This window comes from Halyomorpha halys, unplaced genomic scaffold (assembly GCF_000696795.3).
Source record: "Halyomorpha halys isolate HHAL.00 unplaced genomic scaffold, Hhal_1.1 Scaffold98.1, whole genome shotgun sequence".
In the NCBI taxonomy this organism is placed as follows: domain Eukaryota; kingdom Metazoa; phylum Arthropoda; class Insecta; order Hemiptera; family Pentatomidae; genus Halyomorpha; species Halyomorpha halys.
Genome location: NW_027107309.1, coordinates 1,394,383 through 1,418,614, shown reverse-complemented (window position 1 = coordinate 1,418,614; position 24,232 = coordinate 1,394,383). Strand labels below are relative to the sequence as shown.

The following is a 24,232-nucleotide window of genomic DNA, read 5'->3' as shown; positions in this document are numbered from 1 at the left end:
TTTTCCTCCCAAATAATTAGAAAATTATGTCAATCAGTCTTTTTAAAATTAAATTCTCATTTCTTATCAAGCTAAAGGCTAAGTTCATTATATATCTTAACTAAGCTCTGAGCGACTAGAACCGACCGCAGGGCCCTGGAGCCTCCAGCCAACTGAGAACTTGATTTCAGCTGTGGAATTAGATTTAATATATATGGCCGCCAATGAATAGGGACTCACTTTTGATCTTGATTAGGATTGAGGATTGAATTACGTTCCTCAGGGTGGTTCTATGTGAATTTTTGATTAAAATATTATAATCAGAGTACCAAAAACATTAAAGAACTTCGTAAATTAGTTTTAATGTCATTTAATAATCAATTAAAAAGCAAGTATAGACTAATGACTGAAATAGATACAATATTTTTAACACTGGAGCATTCAGAAAGTCTAAATATTGTCACCTCACTCCCTAGAATGTTCCTTTTATTTAATGGGAAAATGATAATTTTTGTGGTGGAACCTAGTCGGTTTCAAAAGTTCTTCAGCATGTAGAACACAACCATTTCGGCATTTTCTGACTTATACTACTTTTAACTCCCTAGAAGTTTTGTCCTAGATTTATTTATAAACTTCTATTTAAAATAAAAGTTTAGTTATTATTCAATATTTTCGTTTTTTAATATTTTTTTTTAACAAATGAAAGTGAAATCATTACATTATTCTATAGATTGCCTTGAAGTTTTATCGGGGAAGGCTCAGGTTGAATCGATAAAGCCCCAATTCATTTCAAAGAGTAGCGATGAGGAAGAAAGAGAGGAGAAATGGAGTGTTCTTAGTACAATAGATAGAAGTAAATATAATTAATTTCTTTACTCGTTTTATTGGGTTTTCAGCGACGTTAAAATGCAAATAAATGTATTTTATTTAATTTATCAGCTTGTAATTATAATATACACTTTTATTAGCGTCGGTCTCGTTAACAAGGGAAACTTTTGGTGTATTCAAATATCAATATTATTATATAAAGTGGTCAAAGTTTTTCGAATTTATTTTAGTAGTAATTATTTAACAATTATACATTTTTTAAATTTGTAATTGAGGAAATAATAATTTCCTCAAAGAATTTTTTTTAATTGTAATTTATTTTTTTTTTTATATAGATGTGAAAAATAACTGATAGTGAAACCGCTACTTCTTAATTTAGATTTACGTTTTTCATGTAAAAATAAAAAAAATTAAAGCTATCTATTATTCAAAAATATAAATCAATAGCTTGATTATTTTTCTTTTCAGGAATTAATACGATTTTATTTTACTTCATTATTCATTGTCCTTCAAGAATTAATAAGGTTAGAAAAAAAATCAGAATAGTAACTAGGAAATATGACTTATAGATAGATAGTTATAGATCAGTGAAGTGGATGTATGTATCGTTAAATATTAAATTCTTTTTTTTTTTTTTTATAAAATGCAATATACAATTTGTAGATAGTAACTGTATGTTAATTGTAAAACTGTTGGTTGTAAATATTTTTACTCTAAAACTTGTTAATGGACAGAAGAGTTCCAAACGTTGTTTGGAAGACACAATGAATAAAAAAGGAAAAAAAGAGTAAAAATTAGTGAAAAAAAATCTTTGGAGTGTACGTAGGATTACAACTGAGTATTCATATTTTGAATAAATCGTAACATAATTTTAAAATTAATTAATTAAATTTTATTTTAAAAAATAATCCTAAGACTTGCTATAATATTCATTATAAGAAAGCATGCAAATTGTAAATTATTTCTTATCTACAGACAAGATATTTAATAGGGTCCGCCCACATGGTTGCAATATAGAATTTCAGTTTCACTTTGGCATCCACATTTTCTTTCTTTTCTTCCCTACTAATTTGTTTATGGAGGGATTTACCAGTTTCTAACCTACAAGTTATATCCTTTAGTATAATTAAATTTTTAGTATTATTTCTGATCCCTAGTTCTGTTTTAGCTTTAATGTTAGAAATGTTTGTCGCTTAAAAATTGCTTTTGGTTACAGACGGAGTGTGCAGTCGCAGAGGGAAGACTGGTAAACGGTAGTGCCCGATTCGTCTGTCCAGGCAGATCTCTCATCCCCCAGCCTCCAGGATCCGTATCCAGTTCCTCCAGCAGTGACCAGGCTTGTGAGTACAGTATAATATAAATCTTTTAAACCATATCTTTAATTTTTGGATATCTTTTCAGTTACCTAAATATGAGGGGTAAGTTATCTGTTGAGCTAAATATTTAATGTAATAATAATATTCTAAGGAATGCGAATAGTAAAAGTGACAAGGTTGAACAAAAACTATTAATAAATGCCGCTTGTATTTTCAATAAATAACCTTGTTAATTTCAATTGTGATTTTGGTATATACCTCCTGAACGTTGAGGATATAGAAGTTAATAGTTGATAATTAAAGTATGATAGTACCTTACCCACAAGTCTCCTAATCATTAGCACATTATTGATTTGTTAGTAGAAATCTGTAGATATGGTTGCTTTAAGAAAATACCTGAGAAAATGATTCATGAAAGGAATAAATGTATTCTTTCTCAGTTGGACGAGAAGTAATTTGTATTCCACATCATGTAATCTTTTTTTATATTTTATTAAATTATCTTTGCGCATTATCAGAAAAATCAAACAAATATAATATGTGATTCAATAATAATTGCTAGCTATACAAACACATGAAAATCCTTACAAACCTGAAGTACCCATTGACTAATATAGTGGAACCAACTAAGCAAATACCATTAAGGAAAAGACAATCTAAGCTGTTGCCAGCACCGAATTAAAGGAATACAATCAACTATAGTGAAGATATCTCCACCCAGCTAATACGATTTAATTCAGACCGACTCTGCAAACTGAGCTTACTAACAAACCCTCATCCATATTGTATGAGACTTGTGAAGGTAAGGAACACAGAGAGGGCAGATATTGCAATTTCCATCCCTCCAGGAGTATGAACATCCATTTGACTGATAATACAACTGAATAGGAGAGGAACAGGAGTGCCTTTCTTACGTATTCCACGGCCCGTTTTCATACATAATACATTCTATGGTTTGTTGCCTCTACGGTAATGATTATTTTGGGTAACTAACAATTTAAGCCTATAAACTTTAATCTACTTTTCTATTGCTTCCAATAAAAGTTATTAAAATAATAAGTAGGTGGTAATTTCTATTTATCAAAATTCTTACTGTACCTGAAATCCATTTCACATATGAGTTAACAGTTTGAGACCTCAGAACGGCTGGAAAACAAAACAGATATTTTTCCATAGTGTTCAACTCTGTGAGCACTGATGGTCATTGAAACACGCTCACAATATAGTCTTCCTCAATGCGTTACCTAGGAGTACTACCATCTTTACACCAAGAGACCAGAGCCCACAATCCCTGAAGCCCCATAACTACTATTTATTTTTTTAATTTATATATTTTATTACATCAATGACCATTTAGAATTCCCACTAAATCCTATATGGTCTAAATTTAGATCGCGTTTTTATTATTAAAAAGTCAACTAGTTAAATTTAAGTAATGAAATATAAAGATGAGATTTACATCAGGAGTAGAAAAGAACAATTTGAAAACAAATTGAGAAATAAAGTTTGAAAAAAATCTTCTGAATCTCACTTTACTAAATTCTACATTGACCTTTTGTAAATAACACTCTGATCTTCTTAATTTTGCTTGTCTATTTCATTCAGAAATGTAGCCTATTCCTTCGTTGTTATTAATAATTATTTTAATTATTTTCTGTAGTTCTTGCATATGAACAAAATGCGGCATGGATACTTCGGTGCTCTGTACAATTCACAATTTCTATATCCTTTGATTTTCATGAGGTTGAGGTATTTACTATATAATTTCAACTCAGTTCTAGGTTTGGCAAAATCTGGTGACAAAGTTGGATTCGATAACAATCTTTCGTTTATTTGAGATTCCGAAGCATAGCGATCTTGCCATACTTTCTTCATAGCTTATTCCTTCAATAATTTCAAGAGATCAAAAGAAAAGAAACTTTAAGGTCTTTTGTTGGAAAGTGTGTAAAAGGAGATGCCCAAGAGCAATAGTATGTTTTCGAAACCCAACTTCAGCACTGGCTCAAGCGATGATATATCAGTATCCTGATAGCTGACTCTGAACAGCCTCTTAAGACGTCCTTGGATGAATGGAATGAGGAACTGAAGATTTCCAAATAAACCCTAACAAAAGCAAAATTATGTGTGTCTGAAGAGAAAACGCTGAGCCTAGGATTTTGTGTAATGGTGAACCCCTAGAACTTACGAATACTTATGCGTATCTAGGAACCATAACAAGTAAAGATGAAAAAATAGACCAGGAGGTTTTAAGTCGACTGAAGAAGGCTAATGAAGTGTGGAATGATCATATATTTTTTTACTTTTAGATTTGGTGTTTCATGCGAGGAATCGATTTCATTCTGGTGTGTCACTTTCGTTGGAAAGTCGGGCCCAAAAGAGTGATCAAAACTAAGGGCAGGGGACTACAGTAAATATAATTATTCGTTCTAAGTAATTCAAACTGCTGTTACTAGTAAAATATAAAATGAATGAACATTCATAACAATTTTTTATGTAAAAAAAACAAAATATAAAAAGCTTTTAAAGTAGCAAAAGTAGTTGCTATCAAAATTTTAAAATTTAATCCACATATCCAACAATAAGCCAACCACCCTGCGAACAGTTACCCCCTTGGTGATGTGGTGGTTGGATGGAGTAGCCTTGCTATGGACCGGTATTAGGCTGTTTTCTGCTTAATCGAAAAATATCTCAATCCCATCTGATTGCGAAACCAGTATTATAAAAAATAACCATGAGGCTAAAACTACCGAAATACGGGAAAAACCATGTCGGGAGGAAACTCTGATTCGATTGTTAAATAAAACATTCATTTTGAATTAAGTAAACAGAGGCGTAAATAACAGAATTTGTTATAATAAAAATAAAATAAGTTCTCCAAAAGTCTCAAATATTCTTACTTCGACTAATGATGATAGTGGAACAAACAGTAAAAAAAATTACGGGGAACACGAGAAATATAGTGTACAAAGGGTGTCGATGTATGGGGCGCGCCCATCTCTTCATCCAACCAATTTTCATTATTTTCCAAAAAACGCTGCTTTTATTTTCCCGCAGCAACCCATTTATCAAAAACTTTGGAGGCATAGCTCGCCAACCTCATTTTAATTTGCCTTTCAGAGTCGCTGGTAAGGTTTTCAAAATCAAATTTGGACGAAAGGAACTTAAAGAGGAAAGAGTTTCTATCTTCCTTTGGGTGCTTCAACCATTCTTCAAAAAATTCCCTCCTCGAAATAAAGTACTCTAGAATAAAAAAAAAAATGTTGCATTCAAGTGTGCTGGCTATAACACATCTTATTATAAATGGGGAAGGTACAGCTATTATATATAGCAAAATTAGCCTGGGTACAAATGGGTACAAGTCATTATGATTCCTTTAAAATTATGAAACAAGGAAAAAATCATCCGTTCATCTTAAAAAAAAATTTTAATATTGTTTGATTATCAGTCAAAATTTTTTAATAGAAAAAATCAGCACTTACCAGCATAAATAATATCCATCCCCAACAATTAATTAATATAAGACTATGAACACTTCGATTTGTGTGATAGAAATGATGTCTGGAATTCAACTAATTTATTCAATGTTGACACGGATTCATACCTCTGGCCCTCACTACTCAATAGGTGGACTGTTTCAAACGTAAACAAACACTATGTGCAAATTTTAGAATTTTGAACATGACTTTTGTCCACCTAGCTTGTACAATCGAAACACTGTGGGGCGTCTTAAACTGCTCGACTTTAACAAGACTGAATGCTCTCTGCTTATATTTATGAAACAACCCTCGCTAAACCGAAATTTTTTACACAATTATTTCTTTACTATAAACCTAAGCTTCAGCTCGGAAGAAGGAGCTATAACAACTATTATCCAATGACGTATTGCATTTTTGAGAATAAATTTTGAATAGCTGTGATGGGAATGTGCACAATCTCACGGAATAACATTTCTTGCTGATCACAATTAAATAATTATTAGGCAAACTTCTTAACTAAAAGTTTACAATACTTATTTGGGATGTATATATTGCTGAAGTTTGTACAATGTAGTTACATGACCTTAACCCAAGAAACAGATGACAGAGAACACATCAATCCTTAGGTGAGCGATGACATTGTGCCCAAGATATTGACCATAAAGGAGTAGATGACGCCCTATAAGGCCCTCCTTCGTCATTCTCGGTATTCTTGTATCAAGGCCTTTTCTTCTTGGCTTTATACTCTAGTCTCCTTTATCAAAGTTGTGGTTATCTTATGTTTACATTACACAAAGAAATCATATTAATAATCGCTATTTTGTTCATCTGGTAGTTTCTGCTCTTGAAAAAGGCATCAGAAATGTAATTAAAAAAAGTTTAATACGTTTATAAAATACTTTTTTATGCTTAATTTGTTATGCTTAATTTTATCCAATATTATGATTATTGTCAAGATAATATAGATTCATATTAATAAAAAAAAGGAAGCTGGTTATTAATAATATAAATTTCATCTTCATTATCTTTTTGTTCTATTTACTATTTTATGACATAATTTTTATTTTTTCTGTACAATCATTACCATACGTAATTACATCATCAGCTCTTTTGAGTCAAATATATTATTTAATATTAAAGAAATTAATTATATTAATTATTACAATATATAATTCTATATTAGTTATTATAATAAGTGCGATTATATATTATAATATTATATAATGGATATTCTATTGGATATATCCCTATCATAAACAGGTGGATTTTTAAATAGCTTCCTCATTATTTATATAATATATTTAGATAAATATCCGCATTATATTTTTACATCGCCTTATTATTTTCTGGAAACTATATTTTCTAGGAATTATGTTTCAAGATTTGCTCCTTCAATTCTAGATCAAATTGGACTAGTTTTTGAAAACTAATTTTGCACAATATTGTATATTAGAGTGTAAATGTGACTACAGACTATATTATTTTATCATTATGTTATTTTATTTATTTATTTTTCATACAAATAGTTTGATTATGTTCATTTTTTTTATTCTTTAGTTTGTATATATTTTAAGAGAGTTTTTTATTTATTTTATTTTATTCTAGTATGTATGAGATCATTCATCACTATTACCTATTGCCCACAACTGTGTGGAAGATTTTAATATCTATCAATAAATAAAAAGTATTAAAAAAAAAAAAAATTGCACAAGCGTGAGCGAAAATACTGGGTGGAAATAAGGAAAATTTATATAGGACAGTCTACGTACCAACCTGCATAACTTTTTTTCAAAATCATATTAACGGTGCGTTTGACTAAAATCGGAACTAAATACTCCTTCATGCCTAAGACATAACAAGTGAATTAAAAATTTTGAGTTTTAGGGCATCATATTTTGTTAAATACTTGTATCAATGTAAAGTTTCACAACTTTCGGTTGTGAGGAATAAATAAACAATTGCTTTTGTAAATAGTCGAAATAAAGTAAAGCGAATTATTCTGTATCACATAATACATAAATATGACGGAAAATCATATAATTACAAAACGTATTAAACAACTTTACTCATTAGTTGTAATATAATTAACATTGGAAATCGATAGAATCAAGTGATTGATTAATTTAGAAATTGTTGATTCAACAATTAAAATCATTTTCCCTACATTCTTCAAAATGAATTCAGATGTTGAATTCTCTATCAGCAAGCCTTCGCAGAAGGTGACTAAAAGGTTGCAACCCCTGGGACGGTTGACAGATGAGTGGCGTGTTAAAAAGGGAATATTCGTTTGTTTTATTCCAGTTTTCTCCCTAAGCCTCCTTAGTGGGCTGCCATTTTCTCAGAGAACATTTTTCCAACTGTCTTCTAATCCTTTTTGTTATTAATACAAGTATTTCTTTAAAAATGTAGCGCCTCCAGTTTAATGTATTTTTTTATTTTATTAGGCGGCTGTCAGTTGTAGGTGTACCGTTATAATTTCATTCTATTCTTTAAGGCTTTGTTTTGAACAATATTATTTCGGATTTAGCTTTACATAATATTCAATTTTACGTAATTTATTAATCACACTGTTATATCTGCTTTACTTTTGGCTCCTTTTTGTAATGGAATAGATCACAGTCAGTATCATCGTGTAAGTTAATATGTGCTGTCCCATTATTAGGGTTTTCTTGTTAGTTGATAGCACTATAACTACTTGTGCATGTGTGACTAACCTACAATCACTTACCGTTACCGTGAGAATTTCGCTTTACAAACGTTATTATAAATAAAATAATAGAAAAAAAGGAGCCAAATGTAAAGAGGATATAACAGTGTGATTAATACATTACGTAAAATTGAATATTATGTAAATCTAAATCCGAAATAATATTGTTCAAAACAAAGCCTTAAATAATAGAATGAAATTATGACGGTAAACCTACAACTGAAGCTTGGTTTGCTTGGGCAGAACACCTCCACGCTGAAAGGCACTAAGGAACAAGATAATGAAGAAGAATCTTATTGAAAATAACACGATTTTGATTCGCTTGATATATTACAACAAAACACAATAATGTATTAAATTTATTGTACTATTATGCAACATTAAATTAATAAATGATTTACTTTAATATATCTCTGTAATGTATACATTAGTTTTTGGTGCCTGTCTTAAAATTAATAGCTTTACCAATGTTTTTTTTGTGATAAATATTGCTTCCGTTATTTTTCTATTTCTTTTGTGATTTACTACGTCTAAAATTTTTGGATTTTTAAAATCAAAATCATGTTTATATTTTATGCCATGTTGTGCCAGTGCTGTTGGGTTGATATTTTTCCAATTATTCTTATGTTGCTCAACCCTATTATTTAATTTTTTAGAAGTCACTTCAATATACACACCTTCACAATTATGGAACATAATTTTATAAATTACATTTTGTTTTTCATTTTTATCAATTTTATCTTTCATATTGCCAAATTTATTATCATTGCATAAACCCAATTTCAGATTATAATGGTCATATTTCACAAATTTCCTTTTAATTTTTTCTGTCAATCCTGGTATATAGTTCTAGGTGGTCTTATTTCAGGGGCAGCGGTTTCTCATAAAAACAATTGAGACCTAGTGCCTATATGACGGTATAAATGAACCTAATAAGTATCCAACTGAGAAATGACTAGGAATTCCTGCTATTAAATAATAAAAAAATTAAATCCTTGAATTTTCACTAACCTAATCTTTAAATAGCGCAGTAAAACATAAAAAGATAAAAGGGATTACTATTTAACGGAAAATAATAAGTAGATTGAAATAAACGAAATGACTTCTCAGCGAAAACAACTTACAAGGATTGAAAGTCGTAGCTGGTTATCGAACTGGGATGAGTTATAGCCGAGAGGGCTCATAAGCCAAAGGCGGAAAGACAGCGACTAATTGTTAAAAATCTATTCGTTCTCTCAGGGGACGAGGGAGGAAGAAGGGAAGAAGGGGCACCGCGCCCCACAAGTTATTAACGGAGACTCGACTCAGGACCGCAGGTAATATCAAGCCTTTTGCCGCCTAAGCTCTCTACTCAACTTCGAGTAGAGAACTCTTTTTATCTTCCACCTGTTTTTGTTTGCCTGGTTTTGTTTGATCTCTTTTGGTTTCTGTGTTTATTAGTGTTACCCTTGCTTTACTTTGAGGCTTGGCTTGGTATTTGTCAAGTAAATCTGAGACTATTTCAAAAATATTTTTTTTTTTTAATTGGTTTATTATCGAATGATTATCATACATTTATTTCCCCTGGTTAATATTTTAAATAAATAACTAACACGAAGATATAAAATAAAACTCTCTGTTGTTGCCTTCCCATAATTTTAAAAGTACATCTCCTGTCTTCACTTGGAATTTTCGACAGATTACCTATCCTATTAGGTATATCTTTGTTCTTAAGACAGTTCATGAAAATCAAATTTCACATGATTCGAAAATATTACTTCTCGTTTTCAGTTTAGTCATTTTTAAAATTCCGACCACCAGGTCTACAGTGTTCTGGAAGAGGAAGACATTTATTCATATTTATTAAAGAGGAAGGCACCATGGCATTTATTAGTAATAACTTCTGTGACCCGATCGACTGACTGGATAGCCTTCAACAATGCAATGGAGAAAATATCGTAGTAGATTGCGTGGACGGAAGGGTGTAAGACATTAACTACTGGGTAATAATGTTGAGGAATGCCATCAGAGATGCCGGAAAGCCAGTCGTAGGCACACCAGAAGTGTAGAGACCATCTGAGGAGACGCACTCCGAGAAGAGCCTTAGCTAAGGTTTTCACTGGTTCTCCACTCTTACCAGAAGAAGAAATACTGGAAAGGTTTCATAGTTGAGGATCCAGAAGGGTATTCCTGGTGTATACCGTACGGGTTGATCCTGGAAAAGGTGAAACCATTGCAGATGACAGCACTTATTGGAATATGAGTAGTACCCTGGAGGAATTGGCAAGCATGAATATCAACTATCCGTATCCCTGGAATGTGAACCTAATAACAGGGTTGTACGCACCATGTTATACCTGCCAAGTATGTCGACCTCTACTACCTATCATGGGGCATATGAGGGCTTCATGCAATCCCCCATGCCCAATCTGTGAAGTCTTTGAGATAGCAGAACACGTAGAAGGAGACTGCACCGTCACTGATTGACACCGATCAAGGCAAAATCTTGTGAGGATCTAGGCTCGTTGATAAAGGAGGAAACATCAATTTTTGCAACTCAGCTCATTATAGTCTATTAATTATAAATATAAAGTAAAATTTAGTTGGAAAGATTTTAATTTTTTATAACGTATTTATAAAAATTACCGGTTTGATGTATAAAATTTTAATTTATGATTGTTACTTTTAATTATTAAAAAAGAATGATGAATAAAAAAATGTATGAAATGATCTGAAAGATTTCCTTTTTTAGCTGGTATAATTGATTTTATAAAACCAAATATTTGTGCTTGGAATAATTTCTAAGTACCAAATTATGTAAATATATCTCTAACTAGTTTTATTCATCTTTATTTTATGGTTTTTTATGTAAATTACTATTTTTAGTTTTATCGACACCCATCATTTAAAGAATCGACTAATGTTTATTAGAATTACTAAGATATAAGATATTCATCTTCTTGATTTAGTCCCTTAGGGACATTGAGACTAACCACATCGTTACTTCATTACTAGTCTGTTATGACGAGTTCAAAATTTAACTACAGTTTTATACAACAAATTAAGCCGAATGATAATGCGGGAACTAGCCATTATGAGGACCCTAAAGACAAACAAAAGGGTCGAAATAATGAGTTTTGGCCGATCCACCGTTCCCAATGCAAATGTTCCCTGTTTATGCGGCCATCGCCATTTGTGTTTGTGAGTCCTGTGTTTGTGAGAAGGCCTGTGTTTACTGTCACAAACGCCGCCGCCTGGCTCCCGTTAATCGATTCACCGTCTCCAAGGTTAGTCGCTCCGTTGAGCTTCAGATTCCATTAACGTTGGCTACTCACTTAGCAGATAACAAGTTGTCGTGCTGTGAATAGCAAAGCGCCTTCTGAATAGTTTATGTAATTGACTGTTGGATTTGAATTAAACGATTCAATGTAATCACCTGTTAATATTTTCCGACGAATGTTTGGATTTTAAAATGATTTTTTTTTAATAAGTGTAAACTTGCAAATCATATTATCATATCATAATTAATTATAATGATAATTGATAATAATTATAATTATGGACCAGGATTTTCTTGCAATTAACTAATCTATTTATTTATTTTTATTATTTCATTTAGTAATTTTTATCCTGGTTGTTTTGTGTTTACTGTTTCCTCCTCTTCAGTATCTACAGAAATAAACTTAGCTCTATTGTGTTTTAAGTTTTGAACTAAGGCAAATTAGAAAGGTTTTATAAATTGTAAAATAATAAAGGTAAGATGATAAAACATACCAATATGAGTATTTCAAAGAAAAATAATAATTAACAAATGTTTCTTAATTTTATTTGTTTGAAATACTTACATTGGTATCAAGAAATATTAAATGTCCTTTAAACGATAGATAATAATAATGAGTTTTTATTACATTATTAATATTTTTTCCATAATTAAAACATTAATCATTCGGTGTGGATAATAAAAATCCATTACTGGACGGCTTTATCAGATAACTAGGTGGTATACTTTATGGTGCCTATACAAGATATATATTAATTGGAGCTAATAGTGACTGTGAGATAATACCGGGGCAGTGTGTCATACTGCTGGGTGGGTCACCAATTCTCTAGATTTACTGCACGGCCTGTGAGGGGTGTTCTTTTAGAGCTCTTAGGCGAAAATTCTTCAGCTCTCTATAACTCTCTTTTAGTTCTTCATTTTGTGTACTCTGCATCATATGTTTTTCTCGTTATTAAAATTGGATCGTAATATGAAGTTTGTAATGGTTACATGTTTTCTGAAGGCTACTATATTTTTTGTATACATCATTATCTATTAAAATTATTCATCCCTCATTGGGTGAAGTGAATCGGTATAGACTAATCCATGTAGTCATGAATGAGGATAGGCATCGATAAAAAAGAAGAGGCTTAGCAATTTATTCATATAAAAGTTGTATGTTTTTACTTAAATTTGTTAAAGATAAAGAGCTGAGTTTAGATTACAGGGTACCTAAAAAACATGTGAATCAGCTAAAATTATGGCTGTGGTACTGTGTAATTAATGAAGAGATAACGGATCATATCTTGCACACTTATAACTGGTTTGATAAATTGTTTGTTGTTTGTTAGTTTTTAAAGAGCGTTTAATAGCCTGGTCATCAACGCCCGTTGGTTGTTGGTTTTGGTAAGGCCTAGTTGTTCCACAGTCAGGTTACATTTCTTAACATTTTTAAAATGATAAATTTTTTGAAGCTATGTGTTGGGAAAAATGATTTAATTTGTTTGTACATTTACTAGACAAACGGTCTTAACTTCCAATCCATTACAAAAGACTGATCTACATGACTGTTATAAGGCCTATCTGGACATACGGAGTTGAGCTATGGGGCTCCACTAAACCATCGAATTCCTCCCGAATCCAATCCTTACAATCAAAAATCCTTCGTAAAATCTTAAATGATGCTTACTTTTTCACAAATCAAATCATCCATTAAAACCTCAATTGTCGCATATGTTACCGATTTGGCCAGAACCAGATATCAATTCATGATAAACTTCGTTTCTAACCTGACTTCTCCTCCATTACATAATAATCCTCCTAGGCGTCTGAAAAGAAGATGGCCACGAGATCTTCTCCTTTAGAAATGTTTTTTGAGTTCTATCAACCACATTCTCCACATGTTTGTATCATGTCATTATATCACTTACAGCAAATTTACTTGATGTGTACAGTTATTACTGTATATATGTATACAGTTGTAAATAACAATAAATAAATTATAAAAAAGAATTGTATGGAATAGACTTTAGGCAAAGTAGTTTGCAATATTTTACAACCGGTACTTGTAAATGTTAAAGCAAAATATTTTTCGTAAAAATGAGATTTCCACTCGTAAACCTGCCAGGAACGACAGTGAGAGTTTGGTTCTTCCGTAGAAGGATAAAAAACTAGTCCAAATAAAAAGGAACCAACTGAAATATGTTACGTTTCAAAAATGTTATTTGACCCCTGAGAAGCCAGAAAAACAAATCATAGCCTAAGAAAATAACCGAGGGAGTATTTTCCTCCGCCGCTTGTAATATATTTCCCCTAAGTGCACCTCGTTTTCAACTTTGGCCTCAAAGTAGTTCTACCTCTGTTGGACCTTTCTTTATTTTTCCTCTCTAGTTTGGCCATGTTGGTAGTTTGTTATTTTTACTTAATATTTTGATAAATTTCCATCCTCATTTTTCTCAAGGAGAGTTTTATCATTATTTAAAACTTACTTTTTTTCTGTTAGACTGCTATCATTATTCTGTTACCTTAAAGTAATTTTTTTTTATCTATATTAACTTTAAAAAAATATTTATTTAATTTTTATTTGTTGTCACATTGCTATCTATTTTTAATAGAATCTGTTTTTTATTAAAGTGTTATTTAAGAAATATATACTGAAAAGAACGTTATCTGAAGCACTTCAGGAACGCGTGATGAGTTACGTGGAAAGAATCTAAAATTTAGTCATTAGTCATTACCTATAAATGTTCCTACATTTGTATTAATGTACGATGTTTCGTGGTTTTTGGTTGTTTTTTCACCGAATTATTGTAAATCAATTTATGAATTTTTCACTGAACCTTTATTTTAAACATTCCATGATCTTAAATCCGATACATAATAAACTAAGAGTTTGGCCAAGACCAATTTCATAGAGAAAAATAATTCATTTTTACTTTAAAAAGATAAAGTGCTTCTAGTACCAGTTGTAAGTACGTTATATAAGATCCGCTATCGATTCATGAATTTTTTTTCCAGGTTAACAACCATAAAGTTAATCTGATTATTTTGGCTGATTTACTTGTGACTTGGTGTGTAGAAAACCTAAATGAATCCTATTTTTAATGCCAGTTTGGTTAACCAAAAATCGAGAAACTCTTCACCTTGGTTTCTCAATTGATCAACATGCATTTTTAAATGTATAAATTTACGAAACAGCATATATCGGACTCAAATAAGTCAATTTGAGTTTTAAATGTGAGATAGTGTATTTAATTTTTTTAAATACATCTGAAAAACTTTTTATTTCCATGAAATGTGTACTTTATCATCGATATAAAATATAGTACAATTCATGCTAATGGTAGCTGTACATAACTGCTTTGGATGCTTTTGATAAAAATACTTATATAGTTAGTTACCTTTTATTTTAGGAAACTACTTCCCGACAATACCCGATCGACTGATATGTTTTGCATTTAATTTTTTAAAAAACTTAAGTGATATGAAAGTTTAAATTCTATTATATCCCTTATATTTACCTGACTTGTCTCTACCTTACTAGAATTTTAAAAAAATGCTTTAATATATAAACAAAATTCAAAATGAATAAGTAGAATAAGAATATTTTATTCCAAGTTTATTTATTTCATTTAGGAAGTTTCCTCAGCAAAAGCAAATGTAAAATGTTCGAACGAAGTATATTGAAGCTAACAGAACTGAATACTGTTGTAACACAAACATAAACAAACAACTGTTCATATCGCCTAGTTCTACTATTACGTTAAAAAAAGAAAATAGAGCCTTCAAGTCTCCACTATAATTATTTAACCACTTATACAATTTTTTATAACTGCATTAAACAATTCTCTGACCTTTAGGGTCTCATAATTTTTACATTTCACACATTTTATATTTTTTAATCACTAACCTTACTTCTATTTTATCATTTTCGTATCCTATCAACTGTTGTCTTAACGGCCTTTCTTGGCAGTTACATTTCTATTGAGTCCTTTGTCCTTCCGTCGCTCACTCTAGCGTGGCTTTCTACAAATCAATCAGTTTTTAGCTAAGATTCCCCGCTGGAAAGTAAGTTTATTCTCTCGTTGTCACATTTCTTACATTATTCATTTCCCACTCTCCATATTTCTTCTTCTACTGTTTTCTTATTTTAAAATTATTGTTTTTACATACATTAAAGCGTTAATCTTAAAAAAAAGTTAATACTCACATTGTTATTCATATATAGGTCAATCACCCTTTGTATCATATATTTAATTTTCTGTCATATTGTTCAATTTGTAAATTCAAATTTGTTTTTTCATTTTTTTTAGACCCCACTTACATATCTTATATTATACATTTATTCTTACCTACTATCCATCAATTTATCAATCTACTACTGTCCAATTCCATGGTTATCAATCAATTATTTTGTATTATTCAATTCAAGATTTTGTATAATTCCTAATTTGTTTGTATACTATTTCTTTTCATTTTTATGTTTCTCAAAATGATGGTTGTTATCTCTTTTGTTCTACAGCCCTTAAGAAGACCTGAAACTCAGGTCAAAACGTCGGCATAAATAAATATTTTTTGGTTTCTTTATATGTTTTTTATTGACCGCTCCCACGACCATCTTCTCCAATCAGTTATCTACACCTCATTACTGTTGTTGAAGTTTGTTTTTTAATTTGACCTTATAATCTTGAAAGTGACCTTCCATATATTCCTTTCTTAATATTTTTTGTTATTATGACTAAAGTCCGGTATTGATGTCCTAAACAACTTTGGTGATAGGGATGTAAAGATTCATTTTTTTTGGACAGTCCGAAATAAATATGGACTGACTGCGGTGGGAATTTAACCTATTGTGTTTTCGTGCTCAAATCTACAGAAAAGCACTTCAAACCTTATTCAGTTACAAATGCTGACTTATTACGAATTTAAAATAAGTGCGTGTAAATAAGTACAATTTTAACAAGCTGCTCTGTTTAAAAACTATTGTCAAAATGTTTATTTACTATTAGTATAAAATTTGTATTTATAATTAAACCCACACATGTGCAATGAGAGACCCACCAACTTTTATTTTGTATTTATACGCTATATCGTTATTTGTTTTTATTTCGCAACAAGAACCCAAGATTCTATCTACTAGTGTATGAAATAGTAATTTGAGAAAAGAGAAGGAAAATTATTAATGTTTACAACACGATTTCACAAAAACGCTGGTTCCTTATGTGATATGTGGGTTTAATTATTATTAATATAATTTAAACAACCTGAATCAAACGAAATCCTTCTTTTTTTCTTCTCTCACTATCTCCTGTGTGCGGCTAAGAGTGGAGTAGCTGCCTCTGACCATCTTGTCCAACGATTCCTGTCCTGTGCAAGCCTTCTCATCTCCGGCATGAAGCTTCCTCTCGCTGTGCCAATTCTCTCGATCAGGTCAGCGCACATGAGCCTTGGCCTGCCTTGAGATCGCCTTCCTCCCGGTCTTGCTTCTAAAAGCCACCTGGCCTTACGGCCATCTCCCGTTCTGTTAACATGCCCAAACCATTTCAGCTGTTTTTCTTTAATCACCTCTTGGACAGATCATATTCCTAGTTCATCGAGTACCTTTTTATTCCTTATTCAGTCTCGCCTGGTTTTTTATAATATGTTCCGAAGGAATCTCATTTCCGCAGCAACCTTATTAGCGTTGCAGTCCAGGGCTTTCCAGCTTTCCTATCCGTATAGTAGTACCAGGAGAAAAACTGATTTAAATAGCAGAATCTATTTTCCTGCTCAACTCCTGCTTTCCAATGAGTGTCATGAATATCTTGTAGAATGTTCCATTGGCCTTTTGGACTTCCATCCTTGCAGATCATTGTTTCTAGGTAGCAGTAGGTGTCAGTTTGCTCAAGGTTCTCTCCGTTGTAAGTGATTCTGTGGTCTCTGTTCTTTCTTCCAACACACTTTGCTTTTGGTGACATTGATTTGCATACCTCTGAGTTGTAGTTCTTCTTGCCACTCACCCACATCAACCTGGAGAGATTCAGCATTATAAGCAACCAGAACCACATCATCTGCTTATATCATACCTGTGCCAACACTGGGGTAATGTTCTAGTACCCTACTATTGCTCTGGGTGTCCTTTTACAAAATTTCAAAATGGCATCCATGAAAATTATGTACTGCAGAGGACTCAGGCTATCTCCCTGTTTAACTCCCCTAAAGAAATGGAATGGATCGGACTCAGTGCTGGCTAGCCTTATTACTCCCTTAGGGTCTTGATATACTGAATCGAAATCCAACACAATAAAAACTGAGTTTAGTTATATAAATGATGAAAACCATATTGAATGGATTCTGTATTTGGCTGAGGGTGAACCTTTTTAATTTAAAGTGTGAACCTTGATTGAAAAGTATGATATATACATGTGTTATATGCAATAATAAGGTGTATGAAAATAAGCTTAATTTATTAGGCAAATGTTTCATTTTAAAGAATCATATAAAAAAAACATTTAGGTGAATAAATATTGACAGAAAAATAAATAATCGAAATTTTAAATGATAAATGTTGAAAAACTAATTTTTTTTACATAAAATGTTTTTTTAACTTTACTCAAAAATCCAATTATGTAAAAGAAGAAATTAAATTCACGAAATTTAACGTTCTCTTATTTATAAAATTATAAAATGTCGGGTTGGAATATTTACGGAATGTCACTTTCAAGGGTATGAGGCAAATTAAAGGAAAACAACAGTATTTTGATTAAAATCAATATATATTTCCACTAAAGCCTAATAAGATTTATTTATTTATTTTTTATTGCCTAGTTAGAACATTTTTAATTTGATTTTGTTGAAGAAACTTTTGGTTTTCAGTAAACAAACTCAAAAAATAAAGTATCGTTATTTTCATTTTGAAGTTTGTTTTTTTTAAATATATACTAAAGCACTTTAAACAAATGGTCAGTCAGTTTACAGATCAATATAGCAGATATGATAGAATTTAAACTTTCATAATACATACATTTTTTTAAATAACACAGTTTGATTATTATAACTAAATAAAAACTATTCAAGTAGGAATTGATGAGTCATTAAAAATCTGCATGTTAAAGCCAATATTGTCTTATTGTATAATTATCTAACTATCTATTCAATTCAATTCCGAAAAAAATATTGTCTAGTGATTTTGGTAATATATATTTATAGTTTAAATATTAAAAAAACCGTTTTGGACTAAAAGGAAAGATTAATCAAGCATTACATTAGCACTGTATCAACACGTTCATTAGCTTTAAATGAGATATTTTATAGTATTATTTTGAATATTCCTATTACACCTAATATTCCTATCAATATTGAGAATGATATGCGGCATACCTAGCCCTAACCGGCTGCCTTATGCAAATCACATCTTGGCTTCAAAGAGCAGAAGTCAAGGAGGAGACGACCTCATTCCGTGCGACAGGCCACGTCTCGCTGGGGCTCGGAGTGAATTCTGATTGGTGGTAATTTTTTATAACCCATCCATCTTGTTCAATTTACAATCCCTAAGTCATGACTGTCTCCAGCATCCCAATCACCCCGGAGCCCACTTCTCCGCAACCCCCCTCTCACCCCCTCCACCAATTTTCTTCCTGGCCGATATGAGGTCTCTGGGGGAAGCGAGATTGGAAAATATAGGAAACTGGAATCACCGGCCGCGTAGCAAACATGATTGTTTTAGTCCACAGATGTTAGAGAAAAAAAATCTTATATTTTTTACATAGAATATATGTATTATTATTAAAATTATTTTTCAAACGGTGCTAATGTAGATTATCATATATATATATTAATAATAGTTCATAGTCTACTTCAGTTATATAAGATATACAAAATACAATTGTTTCGAAAAAAAGATTACATATGTAAAAATCTATATTTATTTTGAGACAGACTAAAGAGTAAAGTTGGCTTCTTTTTGTGGTTTATCATGTTTAGGTAGTCCAGTTAGACCTTAAAACACGGGTAAACGATAATTGTTAACTATAATAAGATCAGGATAGTGCCATGGATGTAAGATAATGTTATTTTCTCCCCACTTATGAACTCAAATCAAATAATAGACATTCTCATATTGTTAAAAACTTGATCCTGTACAATGTTTTTGTTGAATACTTAGAATATTGAATCAATGAAAAATTGTTTAAGATATTATTTTGCACGGTATTGCCCAAACACCTGGTGTAAATTACCGTACAACATATAAAACAGGAAAATAAAAAAATAACAAATTAAAACTTTAGAATTTATATTCAATACTTAATTGTAAAATATTAGCTATGGGTCTAAAAAATCAAAAGTTTTTTTTTAGTAAATTAATACTGAAACAAGATTTAACTTTTAAGATAAAACTTGATTTCTCTGGTTAGTAGTCGCAAGTAACTTAAGTGATGATATAAGAACATTTTTTATTGTTACAAGTGCACCATTTATTTTGAAAACTTCTCCCTTCCCCACTTCTGTGCATTCAGTTTCCTGTTTTCTTATTGTTAAAAATTATTGAATTATATGATGAATCATCTTTGGGATCCCTCGGTCATTGATTGCTTTTGTAAGAATTGAGTAATATTTTTTATATCATATTCAATATGATATACATCACAATTATACCTACGGTTTTCTAAGATAAGCATAAGTGATAATTAGGTTTATTTTACTCTTTTAAGAAACGTTTATTAATTTCGTTTTGGATTTTTTTAAATATCTTATCACGGTGTTATGATATGAATATTCCTTTTAATTATTAAAAAGTTCAAAGTTGTCTTTTAAAAATTTCACTAGTTTTGAGTATTTGCACTAGTGAGTATCCCAGCCTTTTGGAGCCATCTGTCCTCGCGCTAATAAGCAGACAAAAGGCCGTAATGACCTAGAGCACACGTAGCTTGTGCACAGAGCCATCGCAAATTGTTTCGTTGAACTGACTAATTGAAAGACAACTTGTTTACAAGGCTGAAGAGAAGAGGAGTGCAAATTAAGGTCCAACAGGTCCTAAATATACAGCCGATAATACAGTGTACACAGACCCTAAGCAAATCCTTGTCCCATCCCAATCAGGATAATGAGGGTGGCCCATCCTCTCCTGTAGATTGGCTTGAGGATTGTCCTTGTCTGTCATACGGCCATTATCTTGGCCAGTTAGTTCTGCATTAGTTGCCTTTAATAATTATCATCTCTGAATTCTTCTAAGTAATTATTGATGTATATACATATTTTTTTTTTACTTCAGAGCTATACTAATCGTTGAATTATTAGAAAAAAGTAATAAGTTTCTCAATGAGCCATTTCTGATTTTCACATTTAGGGTATTTTTTTATTAAGTGTAGATCACCTTGATCTTTTAATTTTAATGAGTATTGGAAGATTTTCGATAGATGAATTCCGAATAACCTGAGAGAGTATATTCTTAAAATGGAGTGATCTAACTAGAACAAGATGGATTTAAAGCTCAATGAAGTTCGGAACATTCTTTGGCCAGATTACACAATGAGGTTGCAAGTAACTGTCACGGAAACAATGTGATTGCCATGACATCCCTCGACTGTTCCAAAGAATTCGATTCCGTAACACACAGACTTCTTTGCTAATAATTAATCAACCTACACTGAACAGTTATATTTTTTCATTAAATCTTTATTAAGTGATCGAAAAACTTTCAGAGCCCATTCATCCACGTGTGAGGTTCTACAAGGCGCTGTCTTATCTCCTCTTTTGTTTTTTATTTACAGTCTTACAATTGTATCAGAGTACCAGAACGCCACAGTATCAAAATCCGGAGATAATATTGCCGTAACAAGTAATAGCATGAATGCAAGGAAGTAAAACAATCGAAAAGCGCTTGTCAAAAAATATTTGAGGAATTTTAGGAATTAGGATTAATGGAAATGCAGATAAAAAGGGTTCACTTTTTCGTTTATAAACATTAAGAAAAACTCCCATTAGATTTTACAATATCTAAGGTCAAAAACAAATTATTCAAAAATTACAACCACTTTTGTTAAGTATTTGAGATTTTCAGCGCGTATCAAAAAGATAAGTGGTTCTAAAAGTATATAGAATAAATCATTTACTATTAGCCTCCATCTTAGCAATGCGCTTAAAATTAATTATAAATTAACATTTATAAATTAACGTTTCTTATGTCCAGCCTTATTATATGTGGGCACTATTGTTTTTTCTATAATGCGATATCTATTGGGAATCGTTTAGAATCATTACAAAATTTTATATTAAGAAAAGTCGTAATCGTCTCGTCTTTGGAGGAATGCTGCCCAAAATAATGAATTTCGTATCTACAAGAAATGATCAATTTTTTTATTTAAAGTGTGAAACATCTCACAGATGTTTTACACCTGTTTTACCCCTTCAGGAATACCTCAAAGGCGGCAAAAATTGTGTATCAATTAAATAATCAGCCTTAAAACCAAAAACTAACGGCTCTTGATGACCAGAGTATAAAATGCCCTTTCAAAACAAGCAAACAAACAAAAAAAGGTAAGCCCCATCACAAGTGTAGTAATTGCTTGGAAAATATCAGAATTAACAAATATCATAAAATGGTATTATAAAAGGCCTTATTTAAATGTAATCATGCTGTAAAATGAAAAATATGAAAAAAAAATCAAAAATGTTATCAGAAATTATATACATTCATAAGAAAATATATATTTAGATAAGTAAAAAAGGTTTATTAACTTCATTTCTTAGATTATATTGTATTTTAGCGGATTAGATGTATAAGAAAAATAAGGTATTGTTTAAGGTTTGGTATTGTTTTCTGTAATCTGATTCTCGTATTATTTTCTAAAACGATGACGAATAAATAAATATTATTTTACCTCTATAAAGTATCTTTTCATAGATGATCCTTTGGTTTTTCTCAAAAATAGGAAATGTTAATTACTTAACCCGTTGGACAAAGACATTTAAACATTTTGAGCATATAACAAGCGTGGAAGCATAAATTCAATGTCGACGAACTCAGACTTAATTGTTTCCATACCAAAAGATTTATAAAGAATAATAATCAATGGCTGAGATATAGGAACAAATTTTATTCACATTTTATGAAATTTTCATAATTCTTAAAGACAAATGCTACTTAGGAAAATTAAGAATAAACTAAATACTGTGTAGTTAGATTTGTATAAAAAACAGTAAATGTAGATACAATAAAAAATACATATATTTTATTAGAAACACATAAGTGCTATCTCGGTTTTGAGTGACTGACCAACTCTGACTCAAAGTAAATATTTATTTTTTTTTTAAACATATTAGATCTCATTGTAAAAAATTATTAGTTGTAATATAAAAATAAAACGTGACACTGTTTGTATAAGTGTTTATACTTCTAAAACATGTATCACAAATGGAAAATTTGATGAAGTAAGAGAAGTCCTCTAAAGAGCTTAATCTGTAACTTTGGGATACAGAAGTTAAACGTCACAACTTGACAAGGCTGTCGTGTATAAAGTACGGTTGAAAGTATAAAATTAAATATTAAAAAAGTACTCGCCGGTTGGTGGCAGTTCTTCTGGGTTACTTGTTTCATTTAACATTCCACCCCCATTCCCATCTTAAATTGATCTCATTTAATCCACTTTCTTATTTGGATTCCTATTTTACCTGACTTTGAAAGTATTTTGTTGCAACCGGTTTAGTTTTATTAAATCCTTTAGAATGCTTTGCATATAATTAAATTATTATCCGTAATTAGTTATAGTAAAGGGGAAAATTGGAGATTAAGTTACAATTTTTTAAAATTAAAATTATTAACAATTTAAAGTGTCAAGTTTATATTTTATTCGCTTAACCTATTTAGTCTTATACTTCTTAGAGTTTCGGAACTGGAAAGTAAAACTAAGAAACTGTACACAGACATCAAAAATTGCGATGTTGAACTTATCAGACAAGTTTCTCGGTAGTTTAGTAAAGCTGCATATGATATTTTGATGACAAGTTCTGAAGGAGATTGAAAAGAAAGTAGATGAGAGATCTATTCACTATGTTAGAGTAAATCATGAATAAATTGCTCGTAAATCAAAAATAAAATTTCTCTATTTATTTTTTTAACAAACGGGTACCATTGTAAATCATTAAGAAGTTTTACCATTGTTTAATGTTCATCCTTCTTTCATTGTTATCTATTGTTGAAAATCAGACTATGAAGGTCTATAATAATTTTACAAATAATCTTTTCACTTTCTGACTGTTTATTATCGTTTAATAAATAAATTTTATCCCATTTAATTTTCAAAACTATTTATTTTTTCTTTCTTAGTGCGTTTCAGCCAATTTGGCCATCCACAAGGATAATCTTTTTTTAAAAATTATTTATTCATTGTTATTTACAACTGTATGTACATATATACAACAAGTAAATTTGCTGAAGGTGACATAGTGACATGATTCAAACATGTTGAAAATCTACCCACTGATAGAACTCCTAGGAGGATTATTAGGTAATGAAGAGAAACCAGGCTAGAAACAAGTGGATTTGGGTGGTTGAGAAGTTTATCATGGAAGGAATGGTATCTGGTTCTGGCCAAATCGGCAACATATGGAACATTGAGGTCCTGATGGATGACTAGATTTGTGACAAAGTAAGGAGCATTAAGGATTTTACGAAGGATTTTGGACTGTAAGGATTGGATGGGGGGGAGGG

General features: G+C 31.0%; 1 protein-coding gene across 5 annotated transcripts in view; it reads left to right on the top strand.

Moving 5' to 3' along the window:
* Positions 1-24,232, top strand: part of LOC106677413 (dipeptidase 1) — a 485,353-nt gene that overhangs the window by 307,423 nt on the left and 153,698 nt on the right. For all 5 annotated transcript variants that reach the window (XR_010842948.1, XR_010842947.1, XM_067045594.1 and 2 more), the window contains one exon: positions 2,024-2,147. Coding sequence is in view for 3 of the 5 variants with exons in the window: in XM_067045594.1 (XP_066901695.1) it covers positions 2,024-2,147 (124 nt within the window). In the remaining 2 variants the exon portion in view is untranslated. The remainder of the gene's footprint in view (positions 1-2,023; positions 2,148-24,232) is intronic.